The 16,226-nt window shown below is 40.1% G+C and overlaps 2 protein-coding genes across 3 annotated transcripts in view; one reads left to right on the top strand and one right to left on the bottom strand.

The window, feature by feature from the left end:
* The window catches only part of LOC126095305 (survival motor neuron protein), a 152,219-nt gene extending 144,278 nt beyond the window's left edge, over positions 1–7,941 (top strand). Inside the window, exons 6-7 of one of the 2 annotated variants that reach the window (XM_049910098.1) lie at positions 4,900–5,023; positions 7,638–7,941. In XM_049910098.1, the coding sequence (XP_049766055.1) occupies positions 4,900–5,023; positions 7,638–7,717 (204 nt within the window). In that variant the 3' untranslated portion in view covers positions 7,718–7,941. The remainder of the gene's footprint in view (positions 1–4,899; positions 5,024–7,637) is intronic. The other variant, XM_049910099.1, reaches the window with a different exon arrangement.
* Positions 7,942–8,055: 114 nt separating this feature from the next.
* LOC126095418 (katanin p60 ATPase-containing subunit A-like 2) overlaps positions 8,056–16,226 on the bottom strand; it is a 79,137-nt gene continuing 70,966 nt past the window's right edge. Inside the window, exon 8 of the mRNA XM_049910215.1 lies at positions 8,056–8,205. Within this exon, the coding sequence (XP_049766172.1) occupies positions 8,069–8,205 (137 nt within the window). The 3' untranslated portion in view covers positions 8,056–8,068. The remainder of the gene's footprint in view (positions 8,206–16,226) is intronic.

The following is a 16,226-nucleotide window of genomic DNA, read 5'->3' as shown; positions in this document are numbered from 1 at the left end:
TGAGCAAGCTGATGCTTCTGTGGACCCCACGGAGCAGGATCCTCCAGCTTCTGTGCCCTGTAGTAGCAACTCTTCACAGGCTGTCACTCTGCCACCACCGAGATGACACCCCACGTCTCTTCCTCATGACTCTCCTCCATTGGAACATTTGTGGCCTTTGGTCCCACAAAGAGGATTTACAGCTGCTTTTAGCATCACAGAGTCCCCTTGTACTCTGCCTTCAGGAAACGAAATTGTGCCCTCACGACCACTTTGAACTTTCAAATTTCTTATCAATTCTTTTGATATTCCCCATGAGGTCGGCATTCCATCTCATGGGGGCGTCATGCTGCTCATACGGTTCACTAGTTCTTTTAACAGTTCCACCCTGTCCTCTGTCATGTGCACCAACCTCAGACGGCTCTCTGGGACCATGAGCCATTTCCCAATTTCCGGCCTGACAGTAGCAGAAAATGTTGTGAACCCTATTGGTATATCCCACACCTTGGGCCGCCATTTTGCAGAAATTTCGAGATCTTCCCACTATCACCCTGCCTTCTTCCATCAGAAACGAGCAGAGATGGCTCGGGCGATACCTTTCTCTTCTCTGAATCGTGAGTGCTAAAATGCCACCTTTACTATGAGGAGCCTAGATCATGCTCTCCATTCATCCTGATCCTCTGCCTTAGGGCCAGACGCCATCCACATTCAGATGTTTCTCTTGTGGGCAAGCACTTCCTGCTTAACATATACAACCACATCTGGGCAGAGGGCACATTTTCTGGACGCTGTCGTGAAACCACCGTCATACCCATACCTAAGCTCAGTAAGGACAAAAACCTTCCTTCTAGCTACCATCCCATCTCTCTTACCAGCTGCATTTGCAAGGTGATGTAACATACAATTCATGCCCGGCTGGTGTGGTGGCTCGAGTCTCACAATTTACTGATGAATGCATAGTGTGGATTTTGAGCATGGCATTCTGCAGTTGACCATCTCATTACTTTGTGCATCCATGTCATGAATGGTTTACTGCAGAAATCCCAGTCTGTAACTGTGTTTTTTGATCCGGAGAAGGCCTAAGACACCTGCTGGAGAACTGGTATCCTCTGTACTCTTTACACATGGGGATTCTGTGGTCACCTGCCCTCTTTCCTTCAGGCATTTTTAAATGACAGAGTTTTCAAGGTGTGAGGTGTGTGTGTGTGTGTGTGTGTGTGTGTGTGTGTGTGTGTGTGTGTGTGTGTGTTTTCTGCAATGTTGGACACCTTTATCCAGGAAAACGGTGTTCCTTAGGGTTCCATCCTGAGCGTCGTCGTCTTTGCTATCACCATTAACCGTATAATAGCCTGTCTCCTGCCGGACATCTCCAGTTCCATTTTTGTTGATGATTTTGCAATCTATTGCAGTTCTACATGGACCTGTCTCACTGAGCAGCTTCTCCAGCGATGTCTTCATTGTTTTTACTCCTGGAGCATCGACAAATGCTTTCTCTTTTCCACTGATGAAACCATCCATATGAATTTCTGGTGACGCAGTCCTCCCATGTTTTTTACCTGACAGCCCATTGTACACAGTTTCTCAATGTCCTATGTGTCTTTCCTGGGGTGCTGATCGAACCACCCTAATTCATTTGTATCGGTCTCTTGTCCATTTGAAATTTGACTATGGGTGCTTTGTTTATGCTTTTGCACATCCATCCCTCTTATGCAGTCCCAACACTATCTACCATCATGGTATCCATTTGGCCACGGGCGCCTTTTACCTTAGCTCGGTTGAGTATGTGTATGCTGAAGCTGTTGAACTACCACTGTCCTACCACCGTGACTTTCTCCTCAGCCGGTAGGCATACAGTTTGTCTGCCACGCATGGCACGCATCCTATGCCTCCTTCTTTCATGATTCCTGTGATCATCAGTATGGGGCTCATCCCTCTTCTCTGTTACCTCGTGGAGTCCGCTTTCGGCACTTGCTGTGGCTGCTTAACTTCACACTACCTGCAACCATCACGTGGGTGTGAAGCCTTCACCACCTTGGCTTCGTGAAGCGTCCATGTTAACCTCGGCCTTCATTCGCTTCCTAAGAACACTTCTCCAGCCTTGGTCTGTTGTCTACAGTTTCACAATCTTCGCTTGGAACTTCGTGTAATACCTTTTAACACACTGATGGCTCTCGTACTGTCTGTGGGGACGGATCTGCCTTCTTCATTGGCACCTGTGTCTTTCGTTATCGGCTTCCGGCACAGTGCTCAGTATTTACAGCTGAGCTCTTCACTCTGTATCAGGCCACGGAGAACATCTGGCGACAGCCTTTTCCATTTTGTCCTCTGCTCAGACTCACTTATGTGTACACTGTCCATCCCCTAGTGCAGTGGGCCCAGGAAAACGGTCACTTGCTCACTCTTGGTGGAGCCAGTGTGATGTTTCTGTGGGTTCCTGGTCGTGTCAGTCTGCCAGGAAATGAGGCTGCTGCTCAGGCTGCAGTCGTTGTACCTCAGCCCACGAGTGCCTGAATTCCTTCTGATGATCTGCGTGTTGCTGTCTGTCTGGTGTCCCTTTGGCATCTTCAGTGGTCCTCCCTTCACGGGAATAAGCTCTGGCTTATTGAGCCTCTCCCAGCGGCTTGGACAAGCTCCTTTTGGCCCTCCCACCAGGGGGAGGTCATTTTAACTAGGCTGCGTATTGGACACTGCCTTTTTAGCCATCGTCATTTGCTAAATGACACTACCCCACCACTTAGTGCACATTGTGCCCAAGTTTTAACTAACCTCCACTTCCTGGTGGAATGCCCCTTTTTTAACCGTTTATGTTGCCACTTGGGTTTGCTGTCTGTTATCAGCTGTTTCAGCAAGTGATGTGCTGGCTGTCGACTGCACTTTACTTTTTATCCACCAAAACAATATGGCGAAAGCCATTTAATTTTTAGTTTTGGACTTCTGTTTGTGTATGGTGGCGTTTTTAGCTCTTTTTTCCACATGCCTGATTTTAGGTGTCTTCTGTTATCTCCATTGGGACTGACGCATAGTCGTTTTTGAACTCCTCTCTGTCGTTGGGTTCTATAGTTTTGACTTGGGTGTGTATGACCCCAGTTGTTTTTGTGCAGCAAAGCAAAACAAAACAAAAAACAAAACAAATATACATTCTCAGACGTAAGGATCCCCCTCACTGCCAGTATAGAGCTCACCTGATGTGGCCCACTTACTCGTAGAGTATCCTAATTTGGGCGCTTTGCGGTGGCGTCTCAATATTCTTGACGCTCTCTCTCTGGTACTAGAAGAGGATGCCAACTCAGCTGACCTGGTCTTGAATTTTGCCACTGAAGGTGTTTCCTATTCATTCCTGTAAGGTAGGGGTTTTTGGGCTTCATTGACCACCTGAGGGGCTGGTGGGGCACCCCTTTCCACCCCGCCACATTAATCTCTGCCCCCCCCCCCCCCCTCCACCTCCCTCTGGGGGGGGGGGGGGGGGTATACTTTTGTGGCACATGGTGAGTGGCCCAGACTGGCCTCTACCCTTTCCACCTTTTTATTCACTTTCATTTCTTGGTTTTAATGCCTTATCTTCACTGATTTTTTTTACCTATTTGTGCTTCCTTTTTTATGGGCTTTTATCTCTGTTTTTATTGTGTTAGTTACATGTAGGCTTTCCAGGATTCGCCTTTTGCCTCCTTCCCTTGAGTACTACTACTGGTTTTCTACTTAATGGATGAAGAGACTGATGACCTCACAGTTTAGTCCCTTTCACTCCAAACCAACCAGTGTCACCTGTTTGTCATTTCTGAAATGTCTCTCCCATTGCGAGTGCACTGAACAGGTAAGTCACTAAGAGTGAGGTCTGGTGAATGAGGTGGCTGTATGGTACATTCAAATTTATTTTCCTGAGTAGTCTTTACTGTCTTATAGACTGTTTGCGATCAGGCATTGTCATGCTGTAGCAAGCAAGACTCCTGAAGTGGGAAGCCTTTGTCATTTACTGCTGATTGCAGGGTGAAGTTGTTTTTTCAGCATGTCTGAATATGAAGTACTGGTTATTGTTACTGCTCTATCCACGTAATGCTCACCAATTACTCCATTTGCATCCCAGAATAGAATGACCATGACTTTTTCCAGCATACAGTTGAATGCAGATTTTTTTGACAATGAGGCTTGGCACCATTCCTTGCTTGACTTTTTCATTTCTGGTTGGTGATAGTGGACCCAAGTCTTATTGCTAGTAACAATTTTTTTGTATCATCTTCGAGGAAATGATCGAAAAGTTCTTCACTGGCATGAAGATGATGATCTTTCAGTTTGGCAGTCAGCTTATGTGGCATACATCTTCATGATAATGCATTGAGGTGGAGTACATTGTGAACAATGTTCTATTCTGAACCAGTACTAACCTTCAAACTTGAATGGCTATTTCCTTCATACTTACGCATATGTTCTCTTTTGCAAGCTCCTCTGCTAATGCAATGTTCTTGTCCATCACTATGCGGTGAGCATGCACTAATCTTGGAACATCCTCCACAGAAGTTATTACTTTTAAACTTTCTACTCCATTTGCACACTTGCTCCACTGACAAGCACGAATCACCATACTGCACTCTCATTCTGCGATGAATTGATGTGACATTTTCACTACACAAAAAATGCAACAGGGATTGCTGCTCAGTTGGGGTGTATGATGACAGTGGGGCAGCTATCTTATGGATGCTGCTGCCTTGTCCTGCATTGTAGAATCACTCTGCCACCTGTGTCACTTTCTGAACCTCAAGAAGCATTGCTGCCGTCTACCAACTCATCGCACAACTTTTCGAAATTTTATGGAACTTGGATTTTCATTTGAATCACCCTTGTATTGTACTTGTAATGTATGATTCCATATCAAAAGTGATGTATGCATTTAGAAATAGAAGCTATAGAATTCCACATATTTTGCAGAACCCAATGAGTGTGCCAATACCACCACCTCCACCTCCACATATAACATCACGATTCCCAGAAGAAGATTCTGAAGCCCTATCTGCAATGCTGTTGTCCTGGTATATGAGTGGTTTTCATACAGGTAATAGTAAAAAGTAGAAATATATCGTCAGTTAATCATTAAAAGGAAAGATTTCTTAACTACTTTATCTTAACTTCATAAGTAGTGTTCTTTTGATGCAATGTGTCTTAATGTACCACAGTTACAGATGTATCGTGATACAATGTCTCCCTGTGTATAGGCAGATAGGTGTAGAAGTATGACACTTAATTTCCCTTCCTCAAAGCATTTTGCTGAGGATAAGCAGAAAGTATCAAAACTTAACATCAAAATAAAAAGATAACGGAATTGAATATGTTCCTACTGGAGAAATCTAGATGTTAGAATCTTAGAATAGATGGTCAAGAACATTCACTTCCAGTGTGCAACTTCACTCGGGATAACTGCTACAACATTGTTCTTGCTCTTGAAATAAAAAGCTGTAATAATTTCAGGGTGTGCTTAAGAATCATTCCATAATAGCTTGTTTAACAACAAAATCCTGACAGCACATAGTGATTAGGATGGTCATAGAAACATTAAAGAGGAGCTATATATCCGGCCCGTGCTGAGAATAAAAACAAAGTAATGATATTATTTGGTATCAGTAATTTGTGAGAACATTTCTTATGGAGAAAGTGGTCTGGCTAAAAGTACATTAAAATGGATTAAAAATAGTCTTGACTGCAATAAGTGTTTTAGTGTGGTAGAGACTGTTTTTAATCAATTTTTAAATTATTTGGTGTGCTTACAGTTTACCTAATGGTGATTTGTGCTGACTAGTTTGTAGGTCTTAATCCTTTGACTGCTGCAGATGCCATGTTGATTACAAAGTTATCATTGCCTAATCTGGATACCTGTCTTGTATGCCTCACATTTGGGCCATCACAATCAGCGTGCCTCAGTCAGTACTGACTGATTCCATGGTACTAGCAGTGATGACTTGTTCCTGGATTTTTTTTTTTTCACTGCCAAAACAATAGATTCTGTGGGTGCAAAAAGTTCATGCAGAGAATTATTGTCTTTGATGTGTGTCGATAAGTTATTTATCACACGGGAAAACTCAGAGTTGTCAGAATTACTTTTTGAGTATGAATTATGTCTTCTAACAATTTTATATGAGTGTAGTGACAGATGACAAAAGTTACCCACCATACATTCATTTCAGTTATTCCTTGTTACTTTTGTGAAATCTGGTTATGACAACTTATGTTCTGTGTGAAATACTTAATGAAAATTTTAAAAACTGTTAATAATTACATAACTGTGCAAGAATCGTACATCATGTGCCACTTTTGACAAATTCATATTATACTGTTTAAGTTGTATGCTAAATTTAGGGTGTTTTTGTAATGCAAAGCACCCTATTACATCATTCAGTGACAAAGATGTAATGATAGTCTGTGATGTCATGGTAACACATGGACATTCATTGTGAACCACAGAATTAATTTTATCACTCCATTTCTGTTAAATATGAGATCTATCTGGTAGTTTCCTGTATATGTTAGTTAGGCTATAACAAAGAGATTGTTTAGTTTGGAAGGTGACAACATACATTTCTACTATGTAAATAGTGTGAATGTGGCACAGCTTTTATCATCGTGTTTAGTATTGTAGGGTTTCTTAACTTTTGGATAACTACTTCTCTACACCTAAAAGATGTGCATAGAGAATATATGTCTGTCTCTGAATGACTTGATTGAGCTGCCTTCCTGTCATGAATAATTCAAGAACATTGCCAATGATCCTTAAGTTTTCTGTGCTTTCATATAACACTAAATACATGCTGTAGAATCCAAGATGCTCAGCCTTTCTTGATAGTTTTTCAGGCACAGTTACACATTTGTAAACAACCTTAAAGACCAAACAGTTGTTAGGTGAGTACTAATATGTTGTATACACAGACTAAATTGTTCCTAGATTGCAAAAAAAGTGAGGAATTTAATTACTTTTTCATAATCAAAAAACAACTTACGATGATCAGTGTAAGATAATACCTGACAGTTAGCAGTGCCATAACAATAGCCATCCATAGCTGTGTCAACACTGAGGCGTTGCCATAGGGATACTTACAAAATCATGTTATGTGACTGGTTGAGATGAGGTAGGTGCACAAAGCTGCACCTCGATGGAACTGTCGTTACTCTTCTTACACCAACTCAGCTGTGCAGGAAAGTAAGGATTTTTATTTGGTGCACTGTTACTGTGTTAGTTTTGTGGGATACAGAAATAACACCCCGAGACTTGAGATAGATTCAGGTTTCACTGTCCTGCATGCTGAATTTTCTGTAATGTGAAAATATGAAATAATGTAGAAGAGTACAAATTTTTATGCACAACTCACTTTTATTAAACTTTTTGTATTGTTTTGCAGAATATTCACTAATATGTGCCTACACAGAGGCACCTACCTTCATTTTAGTATAAATTCCAACTGATAATATTGATAGCTTTCATCTGTGTCCTCCTTTTTATTGAATTACAGCTGAAGCTGGGGTGGCAGCAAAACAATGGGTGCTAAAGTGATCTGCTAACCAAGTGCAAACATAAGAAAAGCAAACAACACAAATGCTGCTATGCAAACCTGCAAGTGTGTTGCACAAGCATTTGTCATTGGGTGTCTGTTTTTTAAATTATTGTTCATATTTTTCAGGATACTATCAAGGCCTGAGAGACGCTAAGAAGGGTAGACATAAGCTGAGCCACCCTCGGATGCATTCAAGGAAGAAATGAAACTAAGGGGCTTATATTTTTATACCATAAGGAGCCATGGACATACAGAAATTACTGTTTTGAACAATCTTTTGCAATGTTCTGCCAGAACTCATCTGAAGAGATACATATACTTTTTATATTAATTGTAAAGAACCTCAATTTGTAACATGACTTCCTTCAGAAATTACATCTTTCCATTTTTGTATGACACTGTGAGATTGTAAAAGAACTGTTTATCATTTCTCACTTTAAACTGGAATGTGATAATAAAATACTGGTAATTTATATATAAATATAAAAAGTTTCTTCTGTTTTCATTTTATGGTCATGACTTCATTTTTTCTTTCCTTGGCACTAGCTTTGTTTTAACTACGCAGATCCAAAATCTTCCTGCCACTTCTGATACTTCAAAACAAGGTGAGATGCTGAAGGTCTTGTTTTTGTCAAAGCGTGCATAACATCATCTGTTGAAATAGCTTTGGCCTTCAGCTTACATAAATTTGTGCCTGCAAAATAGAGAATGAAGAAACATAATTATTTGTTTATAACCACAGAAGATTACTTAAGTTTTGGATTTGTGGTAAATAAGTCTGTGTGGACAAAATCATTATTAGTACTAATACGATAGAACACCACCAGGTGTTAATGAGCAATACTGTTAGGATACCAAAACCTGGATGAAACCACTCATTTTGTGCGAGTGTAAGCTTCTGCAGTCATTGTCCTCTTCAGTAAAACTTTCCAGATACCTAGCTGCACTGTTATGTTTCCTATGAAATGCATTAAACTGTCACATACCTGAAAGTGTTGTTGAGCCATTCATTGTGACTAACAGCTTGATACTTATTGTAATATAAAGTACTGGACAAAACTTGCAGATTTATTGACAGATCACATGATCTCTCACAGATTATCATATCCATCATATTTTACTAGTGGTCCAGTTGGAATACATGAAATATACAGCATGAGTAAGACCTTGCTATTGTAGTAGCTTCTGAACCAGACAAAATTGGAGCTTGGCTGGCACACAGAAACAATGCCGAATCTTATTTAGAAATCTGAATGCTCCTTTTCGTTTCTTTCCTATTTGCTGTTGGAGGAAAAATATTAGGATTGCTCCCTGACTAAATTTATAAATCCCAGGATTCAGTCCTCATATTGGCACAATTACTTTTTCCGTCATGTACTGCATTTGCCACGTTCCGCAATGATTTGTATATGTGAAAATACTGAGTTGCTTTGTAGCTGAATTCACATTAAACTGTAGATTCCACTAATAACTGATGTAGGTCAGTTCAGGAGCTACAGCCTTTAAGACCAAGACAGCCTTACTCTCTATTAGATTGAACAGATAGTTGGAGGAAGGCAAAGCCAGTCCAAACTATGAATCAGGAGTGATAAGCAAAAAACAAAGTAATTAACAAAAAATTGAATCTGGCCCCATCTCGCATAAAAAGTAATAAATTGCATGTGAAATGAATGTTTCGAGAAGCAAGTTCTCATCCTCAGGCTAAGCACATGAGAATTTTCACAACTGCTAGACAAGGAAACGTCAGACTAAACAGTTTGTGCCTTGGATTATAATTGGTCCTCTTTGTGCCCCATCAGTTTCATAGAATCCATATACCTGTTTCTTTCTATAAAGCATCTTTTCCCACGAGCCAACGCAGCATTATGTTGTCATGGGTTCCATAACATGCTTGAGGGAAGTCCATGTGGACCAGCCTCTCAACAGACCCGTGGTCTGAGTTGGCAGTGTGCTGAGGTTACTAGCTGTTGTCAGTGTCCACATCACTGATATTCATGTGCATCTTTAATAGATCACTGAAGTATAGGATATCACTCCAGTACAAGCTGTGTTGAGATTTATAGCAAAATTTCTACATAGCCTATAAAGAATATATTTGAGCTATTTATTTAAAATATTCACACTTTTTTTACTTTACAAAGTTTTTTCTAGCTTTTTGAAAGCAGTTTTCTTCCCTTCGTCACGCAAAATTTCCACATTAGTGCCGTAGCTTACCATCCTTATCTTCACAGTTTGTTACCAAGCAAAATGGTGCATTTGCCAAATGCAAAAATAGACAGAAATGTTCCATCACCCACCAGTTTTCTGTAATATTAAAAAAAGTTGTCATGTTTGTTAGGATATGATGCTGAACACAGTGATTAAAAGAATATAATTATGTAAATTGGGTCAACAGTTGACTTATTTGCTGTAGTCAGTTGTTGACTGACTTATGAGCAGTGACAGCTAATAGTGTGTTTTCTGAAGGACTGTGTTTCAGGACGAGAAACAGGTCTCGCAAATGTGTTAACAATAAAAACAATTTTTGTTAAGCTTATAGTGAATTCAGTTTGAACACACAGAGGTGAATTTGATTCCTTAAATTAACTGAGCTTAGAGTTTTATTCTAACAATAAAATAGATGTGAATAAGTTTTGAGCTCCAGAAATCTGTTAGCCAAACATGTAACATTATTAACTGGCTAGTTAAAATGGTCATGTCAGGTGCCTTTTGCAATGCCTAGGATATGGTGGGAACCTAAGAATCATGTAATAGACTGCTTCTTCTGTTTGACAGATATATCTGGAATAAGTTCAAAGTCAAAACATACTGCTTCTAAAAGCAGCAATTCAACCAGTGCATTGAGGACCATGCCTCCCCATACCAACTCTAGCAGACTACAAAAATGTGACTTAAGATTTTGAAAGTGTTGATGACATAAATGAATTACAATAATAGTGATCCAGATTTTGAGGAGTGAGTTAAAACAAATTAACCTCACTTTCTAAAACAGGAAGGTCTAAATGACTTAATTCGTGATCTCGGGCTACCTAAAAGTAAAGCAGAGTTATTTGTTTTGAGATTGAAAGGATGGCACCTCCTGCAGCATGACACCAAAGTTGTTGTTGTTGTTGTTGTTGTTGTTGTTGTTGTTGTTGTGTGGTGTTTTTTTTTCTTTTTTTTTTTCCGAAGAGAAACTAGAGCACTCATTTTCTAAACAAGAGGAGCTACTTTTCTGTAATTATGTTGATTCTGTGATTGAGTCACTGGGTGTTGAATATGAACCTTAAGACTGGCATTTGTTCATTGACACCTCAAAAACTACCTTGAAAGGGTCTTTGATACGTAATGGAAATCAGTTTCCATTCAGTCCTATAGCTGACACAGTTAGTATAAAAACAGTTACATAAACGTATCTTCCTATCCAGTATCAAATGTGGTGACTATTCATAGCAGATATGTGCAGATTTTAAAGTGATAGACATTCTATCCTCCCCCCATGAACCATGGACCTTGCCGTTGGTGGGGAGGCTTGCTTGCCTCAACGATACAGATAGCCATACCGTAGGTGCAACCACAATGGAGGGGTATCTGTGGAGAGGCCAGACAAACGTGTGGTTCCTGAAGAGGGGCACCAGCCTTTACAATAGTTGCAGGGGCAACAGTCTGGATGATTGACTGATCTGGCCTTGTAACACTAATCAAAATGGCCTTGCTGTTCTGGTACTGCGAACGGCTGAAAGCGAGGGGAAATTACAGCCATAATTTTTCCCGAGGGCATCAGCTTTACTGTATGATTAAATGATGATGGCGTCCTCTTGGGTAAAATATTCCGGAAGTAAAATAGTCCCCCATTTGGATCTCCGGGCGGGGACTACTCAACAAGACGTTATCAGGAGAAAGAAAACGCGTTCTACGGATCGGAGCATGGAATGTCAGATACCTTAATCGGGCAGGTAGGTTAGAAAGTTTAAAAATGGAAATGGATAGGTTAAAGTTGAATATAGTGGGAATTAGTGAAGTTCGGTGGCAGGAGGAACAAGACTTTTGGTCAGGTGAATACAGGACTATAAATACAAAATCAAATAGTGGTAATGCAGGAGTAGGTTTAACAATGAATAAAAAAATAGGAGTGCGGGTCAGCTACTACAAACAGCATAGTGAACGCATTATTGTGGCAAAGATAGACATGAAGCCCTCACCTACTACAGTAGTACAAGTTTATATGCCAACTAGCTCTGCAGATGACGAAGAAATTGATGAAATGTATGATGAGATAAAAGAAATTATTCAGGTAGTGGAGGGAGACAAAACTTTAATAGTCATGGGTGATTGTAATTCGAGAGTAGGAAAAGGGAGAGATGGAAACATAGTAGGTGAATATGGATTGGGGCTAAGAAATGAAAGAGGAAGCAGCCTGGTAGAATTTTGTGCAGAGCATAATTTAATCATAGCTAACACTTGGTTCAAGAATCATCAAAGAAGGTTGTATACATGGAAGAGCCCTGGAGATACTAAAAGGTATCAGATGGATTATATAATGGTAAGACAGAGATTTAGGAACCAGGTTTTAAATTGTAAGACATTTCCAGGGGCAGATGTGGACTCTGACCACAATCTATTGGTTATGAACTGTAGATTAAAACTGAAGAAACTGCAAAAAGGTGGGAATTTAAGGAGATGGGACCTGGATAAACTGACTAAACCAGAGGTTGTACAGAGTTTCAGGGAGAGCATTAGGGAACAATTGACAGGAATGGGGGAAATAAATACAGTAGAAGACGAATGGGTAGCTCTGAGGGATGAAGTAGTGAAGGCAGCAGAGGATCAAGTAGGTAAAAAGATGAGGGCTAGTAGAAATCCTTGGGTAACAGAAGAAATATTGAATTTAATTGATGAAAGGAGAAAATATAAAAATGCAGTAAATGAAGCGGGCAAAAAGGAATACAAACGTCTCAAATATGAATCGACAGGCAGTGCAAAATGGCTAAGCAGGGATGGCTAGAGGACAAATGTAAGGATGTAGAGGCTTATCTCACTAGGGGTAAGATAGACACTGCCTACAGGAAAATTAAAGAGACCTTTGGAGAAAGGAGAACCACTTGCATGAATATCAAGAGCTTTGATGGAAACCCAGTTCTAAGCAAAGAAGGGAAAGCAGAAAGGTGGAAGGAGTATATAGAGGGTCTATATGAGGGCGATGTACTTGAGGACAATATTATAGAAATGGAAGAGGATGTAGATGAAGATGAAATGGGAGATACGATACTGCGTGAAGAGTTTAACAGAGCACTGAAAGACCTGAGTCGAAACAAGGCCCCAGGAGTAGACAACATTCCATTAGAACTACTGACTGCCTTGGGAGAGCCAGTGCTGACAAAACTCTACCATCTGGTGAGCAAGATCTATGAGACAGGCGAAATACCCTTAGACTTCAAGAAGAATATAATAATTCCAATCCCAAAGAAAGCAGGTGTTGACAGATGTGAAAATCGCCGAACTATCAGTTTAATAAGTCACAGCTGCAAAATACTAATGTGAATTCTTTACAGACGAATGGAAAAACTGATAGAAGCTGACCTCGGGGAAGATCAGTTTGGATTCCGTAGAAATGTTGGAACACTTGAGGCAATACAGACTCTACGACTTATCTTAGAAGAAAGATTAAGGAAAGGCAAACCTACGTTTCTATCATTTGTAAACTTGGGGAAAGCTTTTGACAATGTTTATTGGAATACTCTCTTTCAAATTCTGAAGGTGGCAGTGGTAAAATACAGGGAGCGAAAGGCTATTTACAATTTGTACAGAAACCAGATGGCAGTTATAAGAGTCGAGAGGTATGAAAGGGTAGCAATGGTTGGGAAGGGAGTGAGACAGGGTTGTAGCCTATCCCCAATGCAAGCAGTAAAGGAAACGAAAGAAAAGTTCGGAGTAGGTATTAAAATCCATGGAGAAGAAATAAAAACTTTAAGGTTCGCCGATGACATTGTAATTATGTCAGAGTCATCAAAGGACTTGGAAGAGCAGTTAAATGGAATGGACAGTGTCTTGAACGGAGGGTATAAGATGAACATCAACAATAGCAGAACAAGGATAATGGAATGTGGTTGAGTTAACTTGGGTGATGCTGAGGGAATTAGATTAGGAAATGAGACACTTAATATAGTAAAGGAGTTTTGCTATTTGGGGAGCAAAATAACTGATGATGGTCAAAGTAGAGAGGATATAAAATGTAGACGCAATGGCAAGGAAAGTGTTTCCGAAGAAGAAAAATTTGTTTACATTGAGTATAGATTGAAATGTCAGGAAGTCATTTCTGAAAGTATTTGTATGGAGTGTACCCATGTATGGAAGTGAAACGTGGACGATAAATAGTTTAGACAAGAAGAGAATAGAAGCTTTCGAAATGTGGTGCTACAGAAGAATGCTGAAGATTAGATGGGTAGATGACATAACTAATGAGGAGGTATTGAATAGAATTGGGGAGAAGAGGAGCTTGTGGCACAACTTGACTAGAAGAAGGAATCGGTTGGTAGCACATGTTCTGAGACATCGAGGAATCACCAATTTAGTATTGGAGGGCAGCGTGGAGGGTAAAAATTGTAGAGGGAGACCAAGAGATGAATACACCAAGCAGATTCAGAAGGATGTAGGATGCAGTAGGTAGTGGGAGATGAAGAAGCTTGCACAGGATAGAGTAGCATGGAGAGCTGCATCAAACAAGTCTCAGGACTGTAGTCCACAACAACAACAGACATTCTATACAAAATTTTGCAGCTTCTTGTGCATGTGGGATAGAGAGAAGCAGCCATTGTATTAAGAAAAGTTGCCCAAATAATCATTCAATCCAGAACAGGCAAATGTTCATCAACCACTTAAAAGGGCTGACAAAATTGTGTTGCCTCCATTACATATCAAATTTGGTTTGATTATGAACTGTGTAAAATCAATGGATCATGAGATGAATACATTTCTCTTTGTACAAACCAAATTCTTGAAGACCAATGAAGCAAAACTAAAAGAGGTAATATTTGTTGGGCCTCAAATTAGGGAATTTATGAAAGTTTCACAGTCCAAAAGCCTGTTAAATATGCAAGAATCGGCTGCATGGTTCTCTTCCAAAAAGTCATAAACTTTATAGGAAGCTACTGGCTCAACGTAATAGAGAACTACACAGTGAGCTGATTGAGAACTGCAAGGACATACGGCGTAATACGTTGTTGAAAATACATGTTGAACTCCGAGCTTGATTTCTTTCCTGAAGCCCTTGACACTGTTAGTGATGAACATGGAGAGTGTTTCCACCAGGACATCACTGAAATGGAAAAATTCTACTAGGGGAAAATGGGCTCAAAAAATGTTGGCCGGCTACTTTTGGACACTAGAAAGAAATTCCTCATGCAAAGCAGTGAAAAATTTGCTACACACGCATTTTAGATTTGTGAGGTGTATTATAGCTAATGTTTTAAATTCACTCAGATTGATAATTACCTGAAATGTTATTTATGTGATTACTCATAAACTATGAGTGATGGAAAAGCTCTGTGCAAAAGACTCGAAAAAGGCACACAAAAACTCAATCACCCATTACTTTCAACATTGAAAACACAATATTGTTGACTATTGTGGCTGTATTCCCCAAGTGATTAGCAGCTTTGGCAATTTATTTGTGTGCTAGGGCAAAAGTCGTCACCATGGATCAAATTCTTGTTGCTGATATCACTACTTCTTGTCCTCGAAGTCGTCCTCATCAACATAGTCTCTCATCTAGGGCATTCTACTGTGTCAAGTGGTTATGTATCTATGAGCTTTCAGTTGTGTCGTCCTCAGCCATTGTCAAGTGGTAACTTGGCAACTATCTGCCACATAGCTGTGGTCCCAACTGTGATGTGCTCAGTTCACAGCCATGTATGGCAGTGTTTTTGTCCAGCACAAGCTTTACTCTGATGATCACAGAGTTCCATGTTGTACTTGGCTACAAACTGCCATCTTTATTGCTGATGCCGAGCACCGATCTTGAAAGGATCCAGCTTGTTTCATGGCAGTTTTCATCATCTGTTTCATTGGGCTCCTTGTGGTTTGGTTGCCACATAAGACTTATTATTTTGTAAAAAAGAAACTTTCATGACAGTTCCTTCTGAAGTGGTGAGGTAGCAGCAGCACTGATGCCTTTCACCATCATATTGGTAATCACTGCTAATCCAATTTGTTGTGAAATGAGTCAAATCTTTTCAAAATCTAAAGAACCAGCCCCTAATCTGACAAGGGTGGGAGCAAGTGCCTCTACAAATTGCACAACTTTCTTTTTAGAATATGCATGTTAAAAACTGGAAGAATTCTTGGAACACTTCAAAGCATCTGTGACCACATCAGATTCACAACAGAGATTGAAAAAAATGTGGTGTCTTTCCATTGCTTGTTGTCTTCATCTGCTGAAAACTAAATGGGTGTCTTGCACTATATAGAAAAACCAACTTCTAAAGACTGTTATCTGTATGCGTTCAACCACCACCACCAGGTAGCCTAAAAGTGCACTGTTCTAAGGAGCTTTACTGTTGAACAGAAGCCATCTCAGATGCCAAAAACTTGCCAGTAGAACTGAATCACTTACAAAGTATTCCATTGTTGCCAGACAGCAGCAGCAGCAGCAGCAGCAACAACAACAACAACAACAACAAATAAATTCCAGAAGCAGTTTCAACAAGGTCTTGAACACCGCTTAACAGGAGAGGATAA

Source organism: Schistocerca cancellata, chromosome 8 (assembly GCF_023864275.1).
Source record: "Schistocerca cancellata isolate TAMUIC-IGC-003103 chromosome 8, iqSchCanc2.1, whole genome shotgun sequence".
Taxonomy (NCBI): domain Eukaryota; kingdom Metazoa; phylum Arthropoda; class Insecta; order Orthoptera; family Acrididae; genus Schistocerca; species Schistocerca cancellata.
Note: the sequence above shows the minus strand (reverse complement) of the source record. Positions and strands in the feature narration are given on the sequence as shown.